Source organism: Engraulis encrasicolus, chromosome 8 (genome assembly GCF_034702125.1).
Source record: "Engraulis encrasicolus isolate BLACKSEA-1 chromosome 8, IST_EnEncr_1.0, whole genome shotgun sequence".
NCBI classification, from domain to species: Eukaryota; Metazoa; Chordata; class Actinopteri; order Clupeiformes; family Engraulidae; genus Engraulis; species Engraulis encrasicolus.
In genome coordinates, this window is record NC_085864.1 from 25418820 (window position 1) to 25441653 (window position 22834).

Genomic DNA, 22834 nt, shown 5'->3' on the forward strand with positions numbered 1-22834 from the left:
GCTCGCTAACGTATAATCTCTCACTTTCACACACAGACAGCTGAGCTCTCGTGACCATACACAGGGCCGGATTAAGATGGCCCGGGGCCCCTAGGCTACAGGTTGTGGGCACCCCTCGAAAGTTAAATCTCGAAACAAATTTTCATAGTCAGTGTTATAATTTCAGGCTAGAAATTAAGTATGACATTTCTATAAATTGTACTCAACACAACACATGAAATGTTCAATATTGCATCTTGTCAAAATTCTGCAACTTTTGACAATCAGAGGGCCCCTGCCAAGTGGGGGCCCCTAGGCTGTAGCCATATCTAGCCTGTGCATTAATCCGGCCCTGACCACAAGGCCACAATAAAAACACACTCACTCCCACTTACAAACAAAAACAGGCATATCTCAGCAAATCACGACCTTTCTTTCCCATCTCATAGCTCAAAGCATTTTTTTAAAGAAAGAATAACCGAAAGCAATAGAGAAAAACACTTTAATGTGGGATTGGGGAAAGTAGCCAAACACTGACGGTTTGTAGTACACAGGTGGGGGAAAACAGGTCTCCCCTGTTGGCACTTTGTCTCGGAATGACAGGAGCTGGGGGGAAACCCCCTGTAACACGGTAACTTTCTAAAAAGCTGTGCCTTTTCACTCTCCCTGCAGCCAGACAATGCAGCCGCTGAAGAAAGTGAAGTGAGTGCGCGTTACCTAATCTGTCTGGTAGAGTCATTCCAAAACAATGAACAATGCCTTTTTACTGGTTTCCCAACTGTTGTTCAAAATCTTCCTCATGCCCAGAGGTGGCATCTTGGTCCATTTGTCTGTGCCATGAGCTCCACATCTGCACGCATTGCATCTGCACGCATTGCACGCATTGCACACACCACTTCATGTAATAACAAAACAACGTTAACAGGACTAACAGTTGCTTAAGGTCATGGGCGTAGCAACAAATTGTGGGCCCTATGTACAATCAGCTGAAATGGACCCTCCTAGCCATAAATCAGACACTGCGGGCCCCTGGTAACTCAGTCACACTGCACATTCCTGTAAGACACCCCTCATCTCACGGCAAATTGGGTCTACTGTATGCTCAACAGATGAACACTACATGATTGTTGCGCTTTGAAGAAAACTGCAGAATTATAATGAGGGGGAATCATATGCAGCTAGGCCACACCACAGTCAACGTATTCATGAGTGAACTTTACAGGCAAATCTTTTGACTCACACAGTAGAGCATCTTATTTACAAATTGAGTTGGACATACTACTGCAAGTGCACCTTCAAATACAGTGCAGAATGTGTAGGAAATGTTTGACAGAAAACCCTAAAGTTTCAGTCCATTACAAAAAAAACCCAATTCCCTTTACATTCTGGCAAGTTGGCAGAGAAACGACTTGGCCCCTGGGAGACTACACATGGGTCTACTGTACTTACTACAAACTCCTCTCAAGAAAGACTTCTTGCTTCCCCCCTTTTTAACGTATTCCCACACTGCGCCCTATCAGAGTCAGCACTGTGCGCTGACCACAAAGGGTTCAATTCAGCGTGGCCCACAACATCCATTCCTTCATCATCCCACACACACACACACACACACACACACACACACACACACACACACACACACACACACACGCACAGAGAGAGAGAGAGAGAGAGAGAGAGAGAGAGAGAGAGAGAGAGAGAGAGAGAGAGAGAGAGAGAGAGAGAGAGAGAGAGAGACGGAGGAGAGGGGGGGTTAAATAATTCATCGCTGCCTCCACCGCAACAATGAGGCCCGTTTCCAGTCCCGTCCTACCTGAGCAGGACAGCAAGCAAGCTGATACACTAAAGAAGGACACGACGTCAAAAACACAGGACTCATTTTACCTGTTCCTGTTCCATACACACATGCAACGGGGCCAGGGGTGTATCATGGTGACATGGATGAGATTGTTTTGCATTCCGAAGGATGGGGGCATTCCACCGCATAGTGTTTGTTTGTTAACCCCTTAGCGCAGAGCCTATGTTATAACCCTTCAGTCACTAAAGCTTTAATGGCTTTGTCTGAACTCTCTCTGTAATCGCAATAGCAATGCTGTTATGATGTAGTTAAGAATTTTCAGCAAGTAGTGAATAGGCCCGCCGGCGACTCCATCTGCAGTAAGAGGCTGCGGAACCGGCCATGACAAGGCATTGAAAACCTTATACGAAACAGGTCATGTCATTTCTCAGCAGATCATGAATATGATCCTGACTGAGGGGTCAATCCTGACAGTGTGGAAATCTTCTTAAGTGATGGGATAAGTGTTTGAATTCAGCTCTTCTACAGCCTATGGATGTGACAATAAGCAGCTTATAGTAATAAACCTGTGCAGTAAAACTCTCTTGTTCACTTTAAACAGCTGTCCTTAATCGCTTTACTTTGTGATATGATATTCCTTATCTGAAGCACAGTTGCCATGAGTGAGAGCGCCTCACCATGCTCTGTAACTACTGCATAACACTGTAATAAATAGTATCTAACGTTTTTCTTTCTTTCTTTTCTTTAAAAAAAAAAAAAAAAAAAAAAAAAGCAAACCCTCATCAAGGAATAGGCCTAAGTCTTCATGTGAGGGTCTTAGTTACAGTAACTGAACTGTACTATGGTGATGTTTAGATGGACAGGAGGGGTCAACCATCCACTTTTTGCGTCCCTTTGTTTGGATTCGTCATTAATCACGACATCCATCCCCACCCCTCCCCTCTACTAAATCCCCAAAGATGTGGACTGTGGAGTGGGAGGGGAGGGAGCAAACACCCTCTTCCCTTTCTCTCTCCATCGCTACCGGCTGTGTTCAATAAAAACCCTTTGTTATGCCATATAGGCTATAATGGACTGGTACCTTCTTAAAAAAATAACAATAAATCACGCTATGTTGCTGAGAATGAAGTTAAAATTAAGTAAACAAAAACTTTTCCGTTGTTCCAAAATCAATGTTGTCACGAACAGCAATTTTTGGCACATGTCACTTGACTTGCCTCAAGTTAATCAATGTCGCTTATTTCAATAGCCTATGCACACCACAGCCATACCATGAACAACACAATAGCTAGAACGCAAAGACCCAGCTTTGTGGCTTGACATCGGAAATAGTGGATGTGAATGATGCGTACATGCCTAACCTACTTGCAACGGCACGAAGAGTCAGAGCAGGTGCGGAGTTGTATCAGTTTCTTAGACCGGTATTAGTTTGCGCATCAAAGGAGACATCCATATATTCAACAAACACAGGCTCGCCTGTGCGTAAAAGTGCATGCGTAAAATGCGTAAAAGTTTTAAGGAGCATACTATTTGATCATCTTTCCTTGGACACCTGCCACAACAAACAATAAACACAACTTACTTTAGATTTGCCTTTCGCCTATTCCTCTGACAGGACTACTTGAGGAAATAATTCCACGCAGCCGAAACACATTCCGTATAGACTGTCCACTCAAACAGTAAACATTCGGTATTTAATCCGCTTGTGCCCTGGACACGAAAGACGTGTTGAGCGTATGTTACCGTTCAACTGTCCCACAACAGCACGGGGTTGGACTGTGCCTGCCGCCACAATGCAATGTCCCATTCAAACGATACGGCCGGGTGGCTGACCGTCATGAGGAGTGGCCTATGGAAAAGACTGGGGTGGAGTTCATGGAATGGGATCAACGACAAAAAAAAATACAACATCCTATTAAGAGTTTGAGCCTTTCTCTTTCAGCCTTACTTCAACACTGATGTTAATCACTCTGACATGAACTGTTAATGTATATGATTTCTCATCCACATCTCTTGTGCACCGGTATTATAGACAGGAGGCACTTTTAACTGGGAAAAAGTCACTGGCCAAACACCAACGATGACATGACAGGAACAAGTCTTTTTATTATTTTATTTAGAAAACCATGGCTGGATACAGTAAGTGAAAGTAGACAATTGATTTGCCTTTCGTTTCCCCATGCTTGACATATCAGTAACAGTCCATGCAAAAAAATCCCAACCGCTTTCTCCCCCCTTTTCACTCCTCCCCTTTTCCCCCTTGTGCCAGCTCAAAGTCTGCTGCACGGGCAATCAGCTCTTCATTACTCTTTCAGTTCAAACTCCCCAGCCAATAGGAAGTCTGGAGTGTCCTGCTTGTTAGATTTGCACAACAAAGATGGAGAGTGGAGGGGGAAGAGGGGTAATGGGGTGGCGGTGGGGTGCTGCAAGCTGCCATCCCCTCTCTAGGCTAACCACCCCGATTTTCAGCCCTCGTGGACCCACAGCATCTCTACCAACACAGACAAGAACATGAAATGCATAGGGGTAGTTTTTGCCTGAAGGATTCTGGTTGACCATGACTTCTTTCTTTGTGGTATAGTTCAGTATTTTCAAATACATTTAGATTCCTTGAGTTCAATGTGTGAAAAACAGGGGTTTCCTTTTTTAATTCTCTGTTGGGTTCCTCTCTCGGATCTCATCACCTTTTGACATTCTTTGTCTTTCGGATTCACTGGGCTCCATGGCAACTCTGCTCTTTGCTTTTGTCTGGCTGGGGTAATCAGGCAAGACCCCCACTGGCCACACCGCTGTGGACAATGCCCAACGTGCTTACTCTAAAAAGCTCTCAAGGGACGGGGCACTACTGGAGGAGAGATGGGGGAAGAGGAGGCCGACTGGAAAACAAGATTATGCAGGGCCCATGTGGTTCCCGTGGTGGCACATTATGGTACTAAAACACAATTGATTTATCTGTTTTAGCCATTCAAAAAAGGGTTGACAGAAAGCATGAAAAGAAATGGAAGTAAGATGCACCTGACCAGGTCAAAATATTTGTTTGCTACAGTCTGTGTTGTTGGTGGTAAACAAACAACATGTTTTCAGGTTTACATAGAATATCATGTTTTACTACTTACAGTTTGTTCTTTCTTGAAATTCACATTCGTAACTGGGCGTAACAAGATAGCAACAAGTGCACTTTTATCCTGTGGTGGCAAGCTGGTCATTAAGACATTAAAGACGATCCAACTTCCGTAAAATATGACAGTTATCAAAAATGCGTTTTAGAAGTCTAAAAGGAATTTTTGACAAATGTCATTTAACGGAAGTGGGATGGTCTTTGTAAAAAATGATATTACAAAACAATTGTATTCACAAATAATATAAATAATCATCATGAGTCCTGTTATCAGTTGTTAGGGAGTTCACTGGTCTGTATGAGAGCTCACTGGTCTTTGGTCCTGGAGGTAAACGAAAGCAGTCTCTTCCATATCTTGCCCACAAAGCTCTCCCGTAAGGTCAGGGAGACCCTCTCCCAGAGGCTGCTGCTCTCCTCCTTCCACAGCCCTCGGCCTTTCCTCTCCGCCTGGAGCTCCGCCTTCATCAGTCTCTTGTGGAGCCTCCAGTATACTCGCGAGCGATGGTCCAGGCCCAGGATCGGAGCAGACCTGGCCAAACCCTGTCGCAACAGCTCATCGTTTAGACAGGTGCTGAGCATTAAGCCCTGGAGGTCACAGCAGAGGTACAGGAGAGAGAAGGGGAAGGTAAAGAGATTTAACAAAGGGAGTCAGAAAACAACTTTGAGTGTGTGTGTGTGTGTGTGTGTGTGTGTGTGTGTGTGTGTGTGTGTGTGTGTGTGTGTGTGTGTGTGTGTGTGTGTTTTTAACCAATCAGGACTCGTAAAGTAGTCTACACCATCTTAAAGTGATAATCCTGAAATGCATGATCATCGACATTGCGAAGATTTCCACACACAGCCTGGAGCACTGCCAGAGGCTACAACATTGGGAAAATTCAGCGTTTACAGAGGCCTTTTAAGGACACTAGTCACATTATTATTCAATCAAAAAGTTAAGCTGTAGCAATTGGACGAAGTCTTTGAACACCTTTAGTCCAGTTGCAACTAAACTCATTCTCACCCAGATAGATGAGAAGCTTCAGACATTTTTATTAAACCTTAAAAAGGCCTACAACGGCATTCTTTCATACAATAAAAACACTCTAGTGCCTCTTTTCCACTCTTTTCTGGTAGGCCTACAGCTCGACACAGTGCGACTCGGCCGCCACTTTTTGCTTTACGATTGAACTGTGTTGTTGTGCCTATTTGAAAAGCAAAAAGTGGCAGCCGAGCTGTAGGCCTACCACACAAACGGCAGTGGTAAAATAACATAGCAGTATGCCAGGAGGGAGTCAACTCTCCAAAGCAAGAGTCTCAACATGTGTTGTGCCATGCACATTTTTAACACGGAAGCAAAACAGCTGATTCAATGCAAGCTCCCTCACCCGGCCTTTTGAAACCAGGCAGTGGAGGGTGTCTCCTTCTCGCCTTATCAGCTTCAGCCATACAGTCGGAGGAGTCTCGGCAGGCTCCAGCTGCCGTCTGAGCCAGTCACGACCCTCCGCCGTCAGCTCCACTCCGGCCAGACGCACCTGTAGCGGAGTCGCCCCAGTCTGACCTGCAAAACCAGCAAGGGTTTTTTTCAGACAAGGCAGACAAACAGCTTTAAATGGCTTTACTGCCTCTGTCTCTAACAAGAACTTTATGGGTGCCGTTAAGCAGAATAGGTTAACATACAAGGTTTTAAAGAGAATGGTCGTTAGTCTACAGAGGAAAGCCGTTTCTGTTGCTGAACACAATTCAGTTTTCAAAAACTCCATTTTCATAATTACAATTATATAGGGTGGAGGTGCTTTTATTCATGAGAGAACAGCAGGATTCAATCTGCCACCCCTAAATACATACGCCAAATGAAGACTTTAAAAACAGTGTCTTACTTTGAAATGTATAACACTGCCTATGAAGTACATACACGTTCACCAGGCAGAAACCTGATTTGCCTGCAGAACAGCTGTTGTGCAAATGTGCAAACCACAAATGACATTTTGGGTGGGCCTCTTTGAAGGGGTTCAGGGTATGTGAGATCACTGCACTTACATTTCACCAGGAGGCGTGACAGGACAGGGATGTGAATAGGGATGTGTTCCACTTCCAGACCTTCTTCGGTGAGGCGACATACTCTCCCGTGCAGACTTACATTTCTTTCAATGAATCTTGTGGGGATTTCTGATGCAGCATTGAACTTGGTAATCTGCAATGTCATAGGCCTATATTCAGAGAGATGTCTGAACACAAGACAAACATGTACATTGTACACATTATGGTATTTTAATGGTTAATTTACATTAGTTAAATTAGGTGAACTCCTGAATGATTCTGTTACTGTCTCTAGCCTATGTCATGGGTGAGGGACCTAATGGCTCGAGGTTGAGGCCGTCTTTATTGGGGCCCCGATACAATTTCAATTTTAATGCCGTTTCACAAGTATGACAAGTCCCCACCCCTGCTCTATGCAAATCCAACACAGCACCCATGCGACACCAAAGAGGCAACATTTAGTTGTTTCTGCTGCAGCAATACACTCTATTGAAGTTTTCAAATATATGAGAATATGTGAATGCTCTTTACCAATTTAACGCTCCTCCCCAAAATGACAATACCAACGACTGCTAGTCCAGTGCTGACACTCTGCAACATGAAACAGGAGACTTCCAGTCAGCACGCGTAGGCTATGGCATTTCAGCTGCACAGCATTAAATTATCAAAACATGACTATATTGTTCTATGAACAAAGCGACGAAAGGTTGATTCGTACCCGTACGATTGTCAAATTGTCGTCTGCAAATTTTGACAACACAGTAATAAGATTCTTGTCTTTCTCGTCAACTTTATCCAGACGCGCTGATTGCTCATCTGGCATGTTTACTTCCGGCAATGGATTACGTCGTACGGCAAGTCGTAGGATGGCAAAAACTCGAGACAAAATTGCACAGTACAAGAGGAATGTGTTGTATCATATGTATTCATTAGAATAATATATACATAAATCTCTGTCATTACATCTCAAAAACGCTGGTATAAAATCACTTAGTAAGGATTTGCAAACGTTTACAATGTCACAAAAGCGTAGCCTTTGTGACTCCCAATCTGTCTCACAAAAGATTGTAATTACACCAATATTGACCCATTCATATTTGGTGGTGGTAAGTGAATGAAAAAAAAACACTATTTGTCTAGAATAGAAGTACTGTATCGTGATGAAGGCCCATATTTTATGTGTAAGGCATGAAATTCAAGATAACCACACATTTCCTACAACTGACTCACTATAAACTATTCAAATATCCATACACATTGCTGTCAATGCACATACCCATCCAACTGACAGAATGGATGGCTAAGGACTGTACAGACTAAATCCAGGACTGCACACAGACTGGAATGAGAAACCAAAACATACCAGTGTGTGTGGTGAAATGATAAAATAGTCATATCATAGCCCAGTGTTTCCCAACCTTTTTTGTCTCATGTACCCCCTAAGCCTTTTCGCTGTTCCAAAAGTACCCCCTTACTCGTGTTTTACATCGCCTTTTCTATTCCAGTGTGACTATGCTTCATGCATTTGTTAAAATCACATTTTTCCAAGTACCCCCTGCAGTGTGTTCGCGTACCCCTAGGGGTACACGTACCCCTGGTTGGGAAACACTGTCATAGCCTACAAGACTACAGTTATTTGGCGCCATATTTTTTTCACACATTTGGTATGTCACAAAAGTGTTTTATCTGTTGGGTGGTGGTTTGAAATATTTTCAAACATACTGGCATGGCAAAAGCTTTGGATATTGCTTTAAAATAAAATTTAGACACAAAGTTAACATTTCAAGTCACACTTGGGTGTGGAACTGAGCAGAAATGACTGTAGGTATGGAAATTATATTGTACATTTCAATAAATGGGAAAAAAAACCTACAATAAAAAATATACATAAAAGCAGTGGTGAATAATGATTGACTCCTTAGGCATTTCCCTTTAAAGATGCTGGTCTTGAGATATACTGCCGTCAGCTGAAACTTAAGTTTCAGTGACAGCACGAGTGCATATTATGCCATGTGTGCAGACTCACAGTTTCCGAATGTTCCAATGTTCTAATGTTCTAATGTTTTAATGTTCCAGTATTCTAATGTTCCAGTATTCTAATGTCCCAGTATTCTATTGTTCCTAAGATCTATTTCATTGCTGCAGCAAACCTTGATGATGTGTCTTGTCCCATCGTACTACATTCCCTACAGTACAAAAAAACTATACTTGGTTTTGAGAATTAAACATGACAATTGTGTAATGCACCACAAGGTGAGTAGAAAAACAAGCAATGTGCTGTAAGTTACAGCCTGTAACCATTGTTTCTGCTATAAAAAAAAAAGGATGTTCATTTCATGTAGTAGTGGCATCAATACATTGACTGTAGTTTTCTTAACCTATAAAATTTCATGCAATTGTAGAACTGTAGCGCTGTGTTGTGAGTAAAACCCACAGAAATGGCATGAAAGACCGAACGAGCAAGGCACATCCACTGAAGTAATTGAGTAAATGCAAGAGTTAAGTCTACGGCATATAGTCCTCTTTGATATTGCTATGAACAGATCTAGATGTTACAGTATTTGTTGACATATATGGAGGTAATAGCAAAGTGAGGAAATGTTGCATCCCATTAAGTCATGAGTCGTCTGATGTATGCATTGTGCGGATGAACATAAAAGAGAAAAGCCATTGTGACGTCTTGTGTGGCGTGGAGTGGAGTACGTATTGTTGAGCAACCTTATAATAATGCCAGTTGTAGCTGCACTTCTTGTCTACTTGGATGATTTGCAGTGCCACGCTTGTGGACTTTCATCTTGTAAGCGCCGTAGCTTCTTGCCCAGTAACAGCCACCAGAGAAGGCCGATCACGACACAGACCACTGACTCCACGTAGTACCCGTCTAGAACAGTCAAACACGTGCCACCCTCCTTTACACAGAGCTATGGAGAGAGAGAGAGAGAGAGAGAGAGAGAGAGAGAGAGAGAGAGAGAGAGAGAGAGAGAGAGAGAGAGAGAGAGAGAGAGAGAGAGAGAGAGAGAGAGAGAGAGAGCATTTTTATATCGCAAAGCCATTTTCATTTCAATATCATGATATCATTTTAATGTTTGAGAAATCCATGGAATCCTAGTTAGAGGTGGACTTTGTCTTATCCATAACAGTAATACACCGTTATTGAAATGTTATATGATTGTGTGAACAATGTGAAATTCACTGTTAAAATTGTATGTCAAAAAAGGAAAACTATTATTGTATCATTCTTTATAATAATCAATTAACCAATACACCTTCTCATCAATAACATTTACTATCCACCAGCACCCTATATCCTTTTAGGCAAGCCCTTGGATGGAGTGTGACACTCACCTCTGCCTCCTCTGGAGAGCCACAGGACAGGCTGGGCGCTCCCTGGCACTCCTTCGAGGTGAGGGGATCCACCAGCCACAGGGCCAGGGTGGAGGGCCAGTTTCCCCCCAGGTTGGTTACAGTGTTGAGCAGCGTCATGTACGTTCCACCAATGACTGGATCGCTGACCTTAGCGTGGAAGGCCATAGTGGCCACATACATGCTATACAGTGCCACCTGCAGGAGGAACACGGAACTGCGGTCAGTAATAATAAACAACCCAGATGTCAAATCCGCACTCAAATCCGCAGTCAGCATGACAAGGCAAAAAGACAAAGTGTGTACAGATACACATTAAAGACGCAGTGTACAGAAACATTTTAAAAAACTAAACCCAGCAATCCCACTATGTAAATAAGTGAATATTTAAACAGGAAAAGCTGAGTTCACCTGATGAAGGGCGTAACTCAGCAGCACCACAGCGTAATAGTACACCGGGAAACCCTCCTCTTGTTTCACACTAGGCGTCCACCACACCAGCAGCGCATACTCCAAACCAATCAGCAACCTGAAAAACAATGCAACCGTTATTTTTCTTTTTTTTCTTATTGTACTCCTGAATCTTTGAACATAAACACATGTTTGGGTTTTTAATGTTACTGAAATAACAGTATGCAGACATGAATTACCAGTATTAAGATGTCAGTATTCAAACACTTCATGTGAAGCTATGAAAATACCTAAATGGGAAGGCCTTGTAGAAGACATCCAGAGGTCTGGGACCCGCCGTGTACTTGCTGATGATGAGGGGCAGGAGGATCTGCAGTGGTACCATGGGTACAGCCAGGAGGGCTAGCTGGGCTTTAGGAACGCCCGCTTCCACTAGCTTCAGCCCAGTCACTGCATCTGCTGCTGAAAAACCAATCTGGAACGGAGACACAGACAGACAGACAGACAGACAGACAGACAGACAGACAGACACACATTAACTATGGAAACAGAATTAGATAGCAATATGAAGTGAAAGTGAAAAACGAGAGCCCAACTGGGAAACTCCAACTCCCATTCTCATTCTGACACAGCACTCCACAGCACATAAGTGCACACTGCACACAAAGAAATTGCATTCATGCCTCACACCTGCAAGGGGGCAGTCCTCAATAGCGCTTGAAAGGGAGCAGTGCGGCGTGACAGTACCATGTTCAGGGTACCTCAGTCATGGAGGAGGATGGGGTAGACCACTGGGTAATTACAAGGGGGCAGTCCCCAATGACGCCCGAAAGGGAGGAGTGCGGCAGGATGGTACCATACTCAAGGTACCTCAGTCATGAAGGAGGATGGGGTAGACCACTGATTAATTGCTTCAACCACCAACCTGGGGGTTTGGGAGTCAAAACAGCAACCTTTGGCTGACGCCCTAAACGCTTGCCCATAACTGCCCACATGTGATGGACAAGATGTATTGTCAGGACATTTACAACAGAACTTATCAGATTACTATTAAACCCTCAAAGTTTTGAAGAGTTGAAGGTTCATACAGTACCTTAGCCGTCAGTAGTAGGCTGCAAAATGTGAAGACGGTTGGCATCTTCACGATGGAGAAGAGAAGCTTGTAGGTTTCCATGACACCCTGCGTTTCCTCCTTGCGCTTCTTCTTGAGTTGCTGTGGGCTGTTCTCCTTCTTGATGATGGCAACAAGGGTGGTGGAGACCAGAAACACAATCCCCCAGAAGAACAAGAAGTCTGGGGGGAAAAAGATACGATATGATACCATGGTACTTTATTGTCAGTTTACACTGAAATTCCTTTTGCGTCCCTGAGCATCACTCGTTTAAGACAGGGCATACACACATCGTCACAAGGCTATTGCATAACTGACAAAAACAGAGGACACAGGCCTATACAAACATACACAAGGAGCATGATGAGACACATGGTCAGAACAGATTGAGGTGCTCTTCCTGGATCAGTACTCAGGGAGGTGAAAGACAAAGAAGTGACTGACTTGTGGTTATAAAAGTTGTAACCCGAGCAGCCAAGTCACAGGATATTGAAGACATTATTATTACACAATTTCAGGAAAAAAACAGAAAGATAATCTCTCCTGATCCTTCAAAAATACAGTGTTGAACAAAGCAGTGCACCATGATTCTTCTAAAACTGTCACAACACAAAGCACACCATAGCACAAAAAAACTTCCTGGCACTGGCACAAGCTGCAGTATCCAATATTTGTATTGTTTCAACTAGGACAGGATCTGGGGCAGCAGCTCACCTGAGAGAGTCACGATGCCTTTCTCCTGGGGCTCGAACCTCAGGTACTTGTTGCAGAAGTCAGCCGACTCCAGGGCGAGGAAGAGCACGTTACCCAGAAAGTAGCCGGCCGTTTGGCCCACCGAGTTGCAGGTGGACGCGTAGCCCACGTTCTCCCTGGACAGCATGGTCAGCGCCCAGCCGTCCACCGCGATGTCCTGGGTGGCCGCCAGGAAGGCCAGCATGAAGAACACGGCGGTGAGTGTGATCACGTCCGGCCCCTTGTGCCCCTCGCTCTCCAGGAGGGAGTCCACGGTGACGGAGAGGTAGAGCATGAAGATGCCCAGCAGGTACTGCGTGGGGACCATCCACGACTTCCTGCGTCCAAACTTCTGGAAGTAAATGGCGTCGACCAGAGGAGCCCACAGCAGCTTGAGGCTGAAGGGCCAGAAGACGAAGCTGAAGTACGCTTGGTCCTTGTAGCTGACGTTCTTGCTCTGCATGATGAGCGGGATGCTGCCCGCTAGACCCAGAGGGATGCCTTGGAGGACGTACAGGAAAAGTAGGAGCAGGACACTTCCCAGCTCTTCTCTGATGCCTTTACGCGTCTTAGTGTTGTTCTCCTCCTCAGTCCACAGTAGTGCTTCTTCCTCCTCTGTGTCCATGTCCGAGGACTTGGCCTCCTGGTTTCTCATGTCGTCTGTGGAGAGAACAGGCTTCCTCTGCCTCCCGTTCTTGTGGGTAACTGATTCGTGGAGATCCATGATATCTTGTTGTGAGGCATCAATCCTGCTGTGCCCACGGAATATCTATGACAAGAAGCATTAAGTTCAAATCGGCTATACACAGGGTAGGAGCCGGTGGGGGTATTCATCAGCATCCAAGTCATTCAAAAAGGTTGGGCACCTGCTATGGTCTTACTAATTGATATGCAAGGTAACAATAAAGAACGTTACATTTTCAGAGGTAAATACTTTTCAGAGGTAAAGCCAAGCTTTGACGCTGGTCATTCTTTTACGACAGCGTGGGGTGAGCTTTGACATTTGATAAGAGACTTGCGTGGCTTGTAAGTGAGGGCGAACACTAACAAGATATTGGAAAACAAGGGGATGCATAACACAAACGAATAATCTTGGACATAGGGCTTTAACGTGTTAGAACAAACGTACACAGCTAGCAAGTTAAAAGCACATCCATACATTTGCTGGTGTGTCAGCTGTTTCCGCATCTTACCTGGATAGATGCAGCGCATGACAGTAAACAGAGGGATTACAATGATAAATTAAGCAGCAGAGTGTCGAATTACTTATTCGGACTATAATCCGAACATGTCAAGTATCTCCCAAACAAGGTTTGATTGAATAAAATGTTTGGCATTTTAGGAAAATGTGTACCCGGGTGCTGGCGAGTGATGGTCAGGCAACCGAATGAGGAAGTTGTGTGCGTCTCTGAAATGATTCCGTATGGCTCAGATGACGTGTCACTAGGTACGGCACATTTGTTCCGCTGAATTTAGGCTGGCTGGCTACCATGCAGCGAGGCACACATAATGCGTACATAGTATACTATACACACATTTTATGAAATACAATTTCCGTGCCATCCCTCGTATGTGTCATTATTAATTTTGAAATGGCCAGGATCCGTCAGTCTGCATTTTGCAGATGAATTCTGGTCTGGCAATGATTATAATTTAGCTTGCATCTTTTTCTGCACATGCTAGAAGGGACATTGGTTTAGAGAACAGCTGTCAAGTGATACTGTCCCATTTTTGGAAATAAGCTTATTTTACACATCCCCTTGAGTTAAATAATAGGGTTTTACCGTTCTCCTGTACTTTCAACCGTTCTCTGGGTATTAGTCCTGGACCAGCCATGTAGGGCCCGTTCGTAATTTTGAGTTGGGGGCGTTTCTCACTGGAATTGAGTTAGTGGGTTCCTAGACATTAAAAATCACGGAGGTGCTCATCCACCATAGTGCCAGATTTTTCACAATATGGCCGCCAAATATGGCCGCCATCGCCTATGACAAAAAACTGTGTTTTTTACTTTTAAACTGTTTATACACATGCCATACATCAATTCTGACCAATTTTTGGAGAGGAAATCATTTCTGACAATTTCATGAGGAGAGTGTGTGATTGTGACCTTAAAAGGTCATTGCCAAGGTCAAATTTGCTATTCTGAAGAATGTCAATAGACTTTCATTGTAAAAATGAGAAACAAATTCTCAATTATGGTATGAGGAGTTATTTGCTGATATTGCCATGATTATTTTGTGTCAGTATAGTGTCAGTATAGTCCTTAAAAGGTCAAGGTCAAGGTCATGTTCCAGGTCTTTTCCCTATTCTGAAGAACTCGGCCATGTGCTTGCCTATTAGGTCATTATTAAGAATAAGGAACAGTCATTATAAATGTAAACCTAACATTTCCACACAGTCAGAGGACAGGACAGCACATGCACTGCAACAGTCAACACAGAGAGGAGCCCCCACTAGAAGAGGAGAAGTGTGTCAGAGATCACAAGAGTACACAACTTCACTGCCTCTTTCAAATGCTTGTGCATAACATTCAACGCGGAATAAGGCGAACACCATTGCATATGATGCTTCCCACACAGCAAAAGCCTTCACATCAAGAACCTTCTCGCAACTTTTCACAGGATTGGTTCATGTTCAAGCTACCAGACAATCAGATCTGACCAGTCTTCTTGCTAGCTATGTTGTGGAATGCTCAAAAAACCGACAGAAAACCATACCTAGCACTTACAAGGGAGGATTATACACCCATTATACATGGGGTCATCTGTGGCCTAGTGGTTAGAGAGTTGGTCTTTCAATCTAGGGGTTGCAGGTTCGAATCCCCCCTGACCTCTCCCTACATCTCCATCCATGGATGAAGTGCCCTTGAGCAAGGCACCTAACCCCACATTGCTCCAGGGACTGTAACCAATACCCTGAAAAATAATAACTGTAAGTCGCTTTGAATACATGAAAGCGTCAGCTAAGTGTAATGTAATATACATTGGCAGGCATCTAGCTCTGATTATGCTGACAAATCATCACTTTCTGGTACCAAGGGTTCACACTATGCAGCCTTACTGTTTCCAGATGCCTCAGTGAACAGACACCTTCAAAAGTCTCCAGTGCCGGGCACAGAATTAGGCCAAGCTGATGATATACTGCAGAGGAATTTACCATGCCAAGAGGTACCTGATCATGCAAAGCCAGTGGTTCGACCTGCCCTACCACCAGACATGCTGCTGCATCCTGAAAACAAACAAGCAACATTACTGCATGTTGCCACTGCAAAAGGTTTATCAGGAAAACATGAATTCTTGATCAGCCTGATTCGCTCTGGTGTGTCAGGAGGAGACCTTTTGATGCAGGCTGCTGTACACACACTTGTCTCATCTGCTGTTGTGCCAATGATGCGTGCTGGCTTCCTTCCTATAATACCAAGACCCATTACTGAGTGTGCCACTGTCAGACACTGCCTATTCAACTTCCAGTGTTCGCAGACAGATGATCCAGGCATCAATGGCAATTTGGTGTGATGAAACCTGCATGAGACGGAGCACTTCAAGGATCTCTTCCACTGTATTGGCCCTTTCCATTGGACGCATGTTATTCTCAGATATCAGGGAAAATTGCCTCGAGGTTCTGGCCTAGATAATGCATTGATGCATGTCTCTCCAGTGGGAGGTATTCTGGACAAGGACACAAGGACAAGGCAGACTGTCCAGTGCTTGCACAGGTACAGGCATTGCACACTTCACTGGCTTCAAATTAATATTGCCCAGAATTTGAGTTTGAGGCCTTGACTGAGCAAGTGGAGAGCTTGAATCAAGACAAGTCAGAGCTCTGCCAATTCTTTGAAGATTGGCTGGATTTGGCGGCCATCATTAAAAATGCTGTTGTCTCTGAAAGAGAAGGAAAATAAATCAATATGTGGCTACCATAACGTCCTATGCCAATCTTTGCAGAACGTAACTGCAGTAGCCTCTTACTGCTGTGCGAGGTGACATAAAGGTTGAGCAGCATTCAGAGAGTATGCAAGGGTCATGGAGGACAGTTTGGAGTAGGAGCCACACGCAATGATAATGTTGCAGCAAAATTTGAGTTCTTTCCATCAGATTAGAATGATCACTGATGTCCTCAACTTTCTCACCAACAACACCACTTTGAAGCGGACAGAATGCCACCTCCAACATGCACTGAGCACCACTCCGTGCCTTACATTCAACTGAAATGTGTAATTGTTGCTAGACTTTATGGTCGATCCGCAGAATCCATACTCACTGACCGGTAATGCGCCCGTTCCACTGCACAATCTGCTCAGCAACCAGGTTGTTAACAGGAGTGTTGCACCTCGCCTGCGCAACCGTCTCCAAAGCTTGTTTTCAGCTTATACTGGCAGGATAGGTTAGTTCTCAAGAACATAAGATAAGTGGAACTGTTTCAAAAAGGAATCTTCTGCAGTACAAAGATCAACCATAGAAGACACCAGCAATCATTGTAAAGGAGCAGAAGTTGGTCTCATCTAAAGACATAGCTGAGGCACATAGGAAGCTGGACATTGCTGAGGAACGGGGCATGAGTATTCAGCAGATCTCATGATGTCCTTTCAGCATCACCCCTGTTAGATGGTGACCTTCTGTTGGTTGTTAACAAGTCAAAGCTTGTCAGTGAAATTGAGCCTCACCTTAATCTCACCCAATGAAGCTCTGAGTCTACTTATTGCCCTCATGTTCGGGTAGACTTCATGTCAAAGATCCGTCATATGCCTCTGGCAGAATTTAGGTGCTGTCATCAATGCCATCATCAACTCAGCAGTATCCCTCTGCTGACATCCAGAGCTCATCCATCTTGTGACTCCTACATTGAGATGTCATTGAAGGAAGGTGAACGCATGCGGTGTACCAACTCAACAACAGCTGTTGACATCATTGGCGTGAACGAACTAACACCCATTCCTCACCAACTTGATAAGTTCCGGGCCTCTGTGAAGAACAAGTGAAATCTCCAATTGTTAGTTCCAGACATGATTTATCATCAAACCAGAGGCAATACTACAGCCCTGTTGTTCTTGATGATGAGGTGCGACCAGCAAAGTCAGCTGATGGTGAAGAGATTCCAGAGCTCTTGAACTGCGTTGATGAGGCTTAGGCCAGGTTGCTGGTTCATGTTGAGTGGGCTGTTCGTGTGAAGCAGTGCAGAAAAGTTGTTATAGACTCAAATGATACAGACACATTTGCATTGCTTCTCCACTACAGCCCATATTTCCAGGAACTTGGTATGCAGGAGATTTGCCAGCAGTATGGCACTGGCTAGATGCGGAGATTGCTTCCCCTCCATTAATTAGTCTCTCATCTTGGAGCATCACTGACAAAAACTGTGATCAAAGAACATATCCTGTAAGGAGATGATTGCATGAGTAGGGGGGTTGCATGAGGTTGGGGACTAAACATGCAGCCATGGTTTCTGATCCAGTCCAGTACTTGCTATCTTTGGAGAGGCCAAAATATTGACCGAGCAAGATGCAACATTGCCTGGGAAGTACTTGGTGCGTGTCTGGGCTGGGGCCAGATCAACCACAACAGCTGTAATATTTGATGATCACAGAGTATAAATGTACAGCATTGGTGATGGAATCTATGCTCTTCCTCCCATCAGTAGTGCTATAAGAGGGCACATTCACAGAGGGGCATTTCTAGTTCATAGAGTCTGCAACATACTTACTACTCCTCTTCTAGTGGGGGCTCCTCTCTGTGTTGACTGTTGCAGTGCATGTGCTGTCCTGTCCTCTGACTGTGTGGAAATGTTAGGTTTACATTTATAGTGGCTGTTCCTTATTCTTAATAATGACCTAATAGGCAAGCACATGGCCGAGTTCTTCAGAATAGGGAAAAGACCTGGAACATGACCTTGACCTTGACCTTTTAAGGCCTATACTGACACAAAATAATCATGGCAATATCAGCAAATAACTCCTCGTACCCTAATGGAGAATTTGTTTCTCATTTTTTACAATGAAAGTCTATTGCCATTCTTCAGAATAGCAAATTTGACCTTGACAATGACCTTTTAAGGTCACAATCACACATTCTCCTCATGAAATTGTCAGAAATGATTTCCTCTCCAAAAATTGGTCAGAATTGATGTATGGCATGTGTATAAACAGTTTAAAAGTAAAAAACACAGGTTTTTGTCATAGGCGATGGCGGCCATATTTGGCGGCCATATTGTGAAAAATCTGGCACTATGGTGGACGAGCACCTCCGTGATTTTTAATGTCTAGGTACCCACTAACTCAATTCCAGTGAGAAACGCCCCCAACTCAAAATTGCGAACGGGTCTACATGGCTGGTCCAGGACTATATGGCAGTGCAAATTTTACCTCCATGCTAGCAGTTAACATTGAGTCCTATGAGACCAGCTCGCGGCTAACTGGTCTCATAGGACTCAATGTTAACTGTTAGCTTGGAGGTGAAATGTGCACTGCAATAACTAGAAAACGGTTGGAAATACAGGAGAATGGTAAAACCCAATTATTTAACTCAAGGAGATTTGTAAAATAAGCTTATTTCCAAAAATGGGACAGTATCACTAAGCAAAACTTTCCAGACATTTAAAAGAAGCTTCAAGAACAAGCAGATAATTTGAATGCCTCTGGGTCTTCACCTCTGGGTGCTCATCAGTGTGGGTTCTCAAGTTTAGTCAAAGAAGAGAAATTCTGAGGCACTCAAGGTTGCAATGTTTTAAGTAAAAAAAAGTATACACAATAAATAAATAAATAAATAATAATAATAATAAAATGCAACCTTGAGTGCCTCAGAACTTCTATTCTTGATTTAAAAGAAGCTTGACTAGAACGGTGAATAAATACATGCAAGATGCAAGAATAATTTAACTAAAAAATATTGCAGTACAAAAGGCCTTGTTTTTCTGCACATTTGGTCCCATACAGCTGCAGTCTTCTCAATGTCACTCTGTTCTTTTGGACATTTCAGAGCATCAGTGTAGTATACTGCCCTACAAAGGCAAAGTGCAGTAACTATGCCACCATCGAAACTGAGAAAAATGCCTTCAAACCTGTATTAGGTTGGATGTTGTAGTTAGGCCTACGGCAAATTTTACATAGCAATATCTCTAAAACGGCACACATTCGGACCATTAGGCTTTGTGACAAGACAAAGACAAAGTATTTTCAGTTTAAACTTTAAACTGTAGTTACTGCACTTTGCCTTTGTAGGGCAGTATAGTTTACAACATATGTGAGCAGAGGAACGAGGTGATGCTAAAGCACCTGCTGCTTTACTGGACATGGGATGTCCCTTTACTTTTGTATTATTATTATTGTAGCCTATGGTCCATGTTGTGTTGATGTGATGATCTAAAAATGCTTGACGATTAAAAGAGTGTGATAATAATGGTAGCCAGGAGTTCCAAATTGATTTTGTGTGTGTGTGTGTGTGTGTGTGTGTGTGTGTGTGTGTGTGTGTGTGTGTGTGTGTGTGTGTGTGTGTGTGTGTGTGTGTGTGTGTGTGTGTGTGTGTGTTTATGTGCGCGCGCTTGCGTGTGTGTGTGTGTGTGTGTGTCTGGCCTACTTAATCCTGTGCTAATGTACTTCAAATAAAAAAAAACCTAACCCGACTTGGCATTTGCACTTATTGTTCTGTATCTTTCTTGTGCACTTTCTACAAGTGATACACTATGATTATATCCTCGATTGTAAGCCGCTTTGGATAAAAGTGTCTGCCAAATGTGTCTATGTCTCAATATCTGTTCTCAGTTCGATTCCTCCATCCTCTTACCTCATGTCTCATTCTCGCTCCTCCTGCTGAATCAAAGACGCAAGGTAGAATCGAGGAATCAAGCACTATGCCTCCTCACCACCAGCATCTCACCTCCCTCCTCTTTATTGAGACGTCCCCGATAGACCTCCATCAAGGACAGGGGAAGGAGTTGGAGATTAGATATTGGGATCCAGACAGTGTTCACATCAGCAACTGGGAGGATTTGGCAACACAAACACTGGTGGGAATCATGCAGGATAGTGCATCGTCACTTCATGAAACTCTACTGTGTAGTTGAATTAGAGCAGGCATGTCAAACTCAGGCCAGGGGGGCAACTTTGGCCCGTGGAGCCATTTTATTCGGCCTGCGAGATCATTTCAAATGTTTATTACAGTTGGCCCACATACACCATCAATGTATAGCGTAATATGACTTGAAGATGAAATTTGCTGTGTCACAGGATGTGTAGACACATTTGAACTGACAAATATGATGGGAAAGAGTGAATGTGAAATTTAGTATGAAGTGCATGCGTGCACAATTTTAGTCCATTTTTAAATATAATTGTGGAGTTCGGCCCGCGACTTGGTTCCAGATTTCGATTTTGGCCCTCAGTCAATTTGAGTTTGACACCCCTGAATTAGAGAAATGGTGAAAGGAAAAGGCAAGGCCACTGTTTAGTCACCACCTCTCCAAGTCCACATTGCACCAGATTAGGTGGATCACAGACCGGGCTCTATCAAAGACCCACACTTGTTCAGTGATCACTGATGATGATGAACTGTAAAGTATATATCAATTACATATTAATTATATATTTCATAATTATTTATTATTGGAAAATGAGACTATTACTTCGTTCTAGGATTCGTGATTTTGGCAAAAGGCCTAAAAGCAGTTGACAAACTAAGAAGTAGAGAGGGTCGGTCGTCTCATCAGGCTACTATTTGGTACCCTTATTGAAATAGCTGATCATAGCCAGGCAGCGCGTCGGACAATGTGGCACATAAACACTGCTTATGGAGGTTCAGCTCTCAAGAAAATAGTTTGAGGATGGCCTCCAAGAGTGGGTTAACATTTGGATGATCCCGTGTCAAAAAAGAGTTTGATGAAAAGACGAAACAGAGTTCAATGCCAATTTTCTGACACTTTATAAAAATAATCATTTATAAAATCCAAAAGGGCACAATGCAGGAAAATGTACATGTGCATTGGTTTAGTGTAATAGACTGCATTTCTGTGACCATATTTTGACCATCACATGCAATTCTGTGGACAAAGAGAGCGCTAATTTTAATAAATATTTGGCTCACACTCCATATCTTCATAGCAGAGCTGAATTGCCGAACTGAATGCATTCAACTATAACTGAAGTCATCTTCTCATCAAGAGGCTGAATGTCCTATTTCAGTAATGAGTGACTGCATGTTGCACTGCTGGTGAGAAATCAAGGCCACGTGAACCTGGTGAGGGGTCAAGTGCATGTGACTTGATGTTGACAGAGGACGCTTTGTTATCCAGTAACTTTGAAATAGTATTTGTCTTCAAGATTATGAAAGTTAGGCTACTGTTATATTGCTTACACCACATTTTTGCAAAACTCATATGTAGGCCTGCTAGAGACAGACATGCATATTAGCCTAGGCCAGGGTTTCCCAAACTGGGGTGCACGCACCTCTGGGGCCTGCCATAAGGGGGTGCGTGAGCCAAAATAGAGCAATGGTGGATATGTGAGTTTTTATCTTCCATTAATGAACTCAATTAGTTTTTAATTGTATGGTGATTGAATTGTATGCTGGAAGGGTTCATCTGAAGTGTAGTTTTAAGGGACACTCCACCCATTTGCATTAGGTTTTCCATTGCTAGACACCCAGTCATATTTTTGAATGGTCGTACAACACTCTCTCAATTCCCCCTGAGACAGGAGAAATCTGTATTCACCTCTTAACACTTCCTACAATGATGTAAAAATTGTCATTTTGCATCATTGTAGGAGGAAGTGTAAGAGAGGTGGATTGCTGTTGAGACTACAAGCCTTTTTCCCACCCTTTCAACCCCGCCCATAACGGGTTGGACCTAATGCGCTATCAGACCTATCACAGATCAGTGTGCCAGTGCTTTTGAAATCACTGGCATTGAGGCTCCAGTAAGTCACTAGGCCCATACGACTTTGTTGCTGTCGACCAACGTTGACGGAAGCACGTGAACGAGAACTTGTTGTCACGATGTGGGTGTTATTAAATACAGCGCATTTACAGTCTGCCACAAATATGAACGAGACGATGAGGTCGCACCGTTTGCTCTACTAACACACCACGTGTGAGGAGTGGGGGGGGGCAGGCAGTGAGGAGGAGCTGAAGTGGGGACCTGCGCAAACTTGTGTAGAGGTGGGAGACAAGAACCATATACACACGTGAGTGAGTTGTTGACCAACCAGTTCATGGGCGCGTGACCTCGGAGGCAGTCCGCAGACGAGCGTTGAAGGGGATAAGCAACTGCAGAGGTTGCAAGATCTGACTGCAGCCGCATTCATCCAGCGACAGTTTGA

At 43.7% G+C, this 22834-nt stretch overlaps 2 protein-coding genes across 5 annotated transcripts; both read right to left on the bottom strand.

Annotated features, from left to right (window-relative positions):
* Positions 1-3907: 3907 nt before the first annotated feature.
* On the bottom strand, positions 3908-8309 carry c18h3orf33 (c18h3orf33 homolog (H. sapiens)). Of its 3 annotated transcripts, none has more exons than XM_063204377.1 (5): positions 7630-8309; positions 7443-7502; positions 6912-7065; positions 6260-6432; positions 3908-5480 (listed from the first exon to the last, which is right to left on the bottom strand). In XM_063204377.1, the coding sequence occupies exons 1-5, from the start codon at positions 7732-7734 to the stop codon at positions 5202-5204; spliced, it is 771 nt and encodes a 256-aa protein (XP_063060447.1). In that variant the 5' UTR covers positions 7735-8309; the 3' UTR covers positions 3908-5201. The 3 variants fall into 3 exon arrangements, with proteins under 3 accessions (XP_063060447.1, XP_063060450.1, XP_063060449.1); XM_063204380.1 differs by having other exon boundaries at positions 6912-7099; positions 7630-7651; XM_063204379.1 differs by lacking the exon at positions 7443-7502.
* Positions 8310-8528: 219 nt separating this feature from the next.
* Positions 8529-13956, bottom strand: slc33a1 (solute carrier family 33 member 1). 2 transcript variants are annotated; one of them, XM_063204382.1, is made up of 7 exons: positions 13883-13956; positions 12511-13297; positions 11779-11978; positions 10976-11160; positions 10686-10803; positions 10257-10472; positions 8529-9832 (listed from the first exon to the last, which is right to left on the bottom strand). In XM_063204382.1, exons 2-7 carry the CDS (start codon positions 13250-13252, stop codon positions 9665-9667), a joined length of 1629 nt encoding a protein of 542 aa, XP_063060452.1. In that variant the 5' UTR covers positions 13253-13297; positions 13883-13956; the 3' UTR covers positions 8529-9664. The 2 variants fall into 2 exon arrangements, with proteins under 2 accessions (XP_063060452.1, XP_063060451.1); XM_063204381.1 differs by having other exon boundaries at positions 13722-13921.
* Between the last annotated feature and the right edge of the window lie 8878 nt (positions 13957-22834).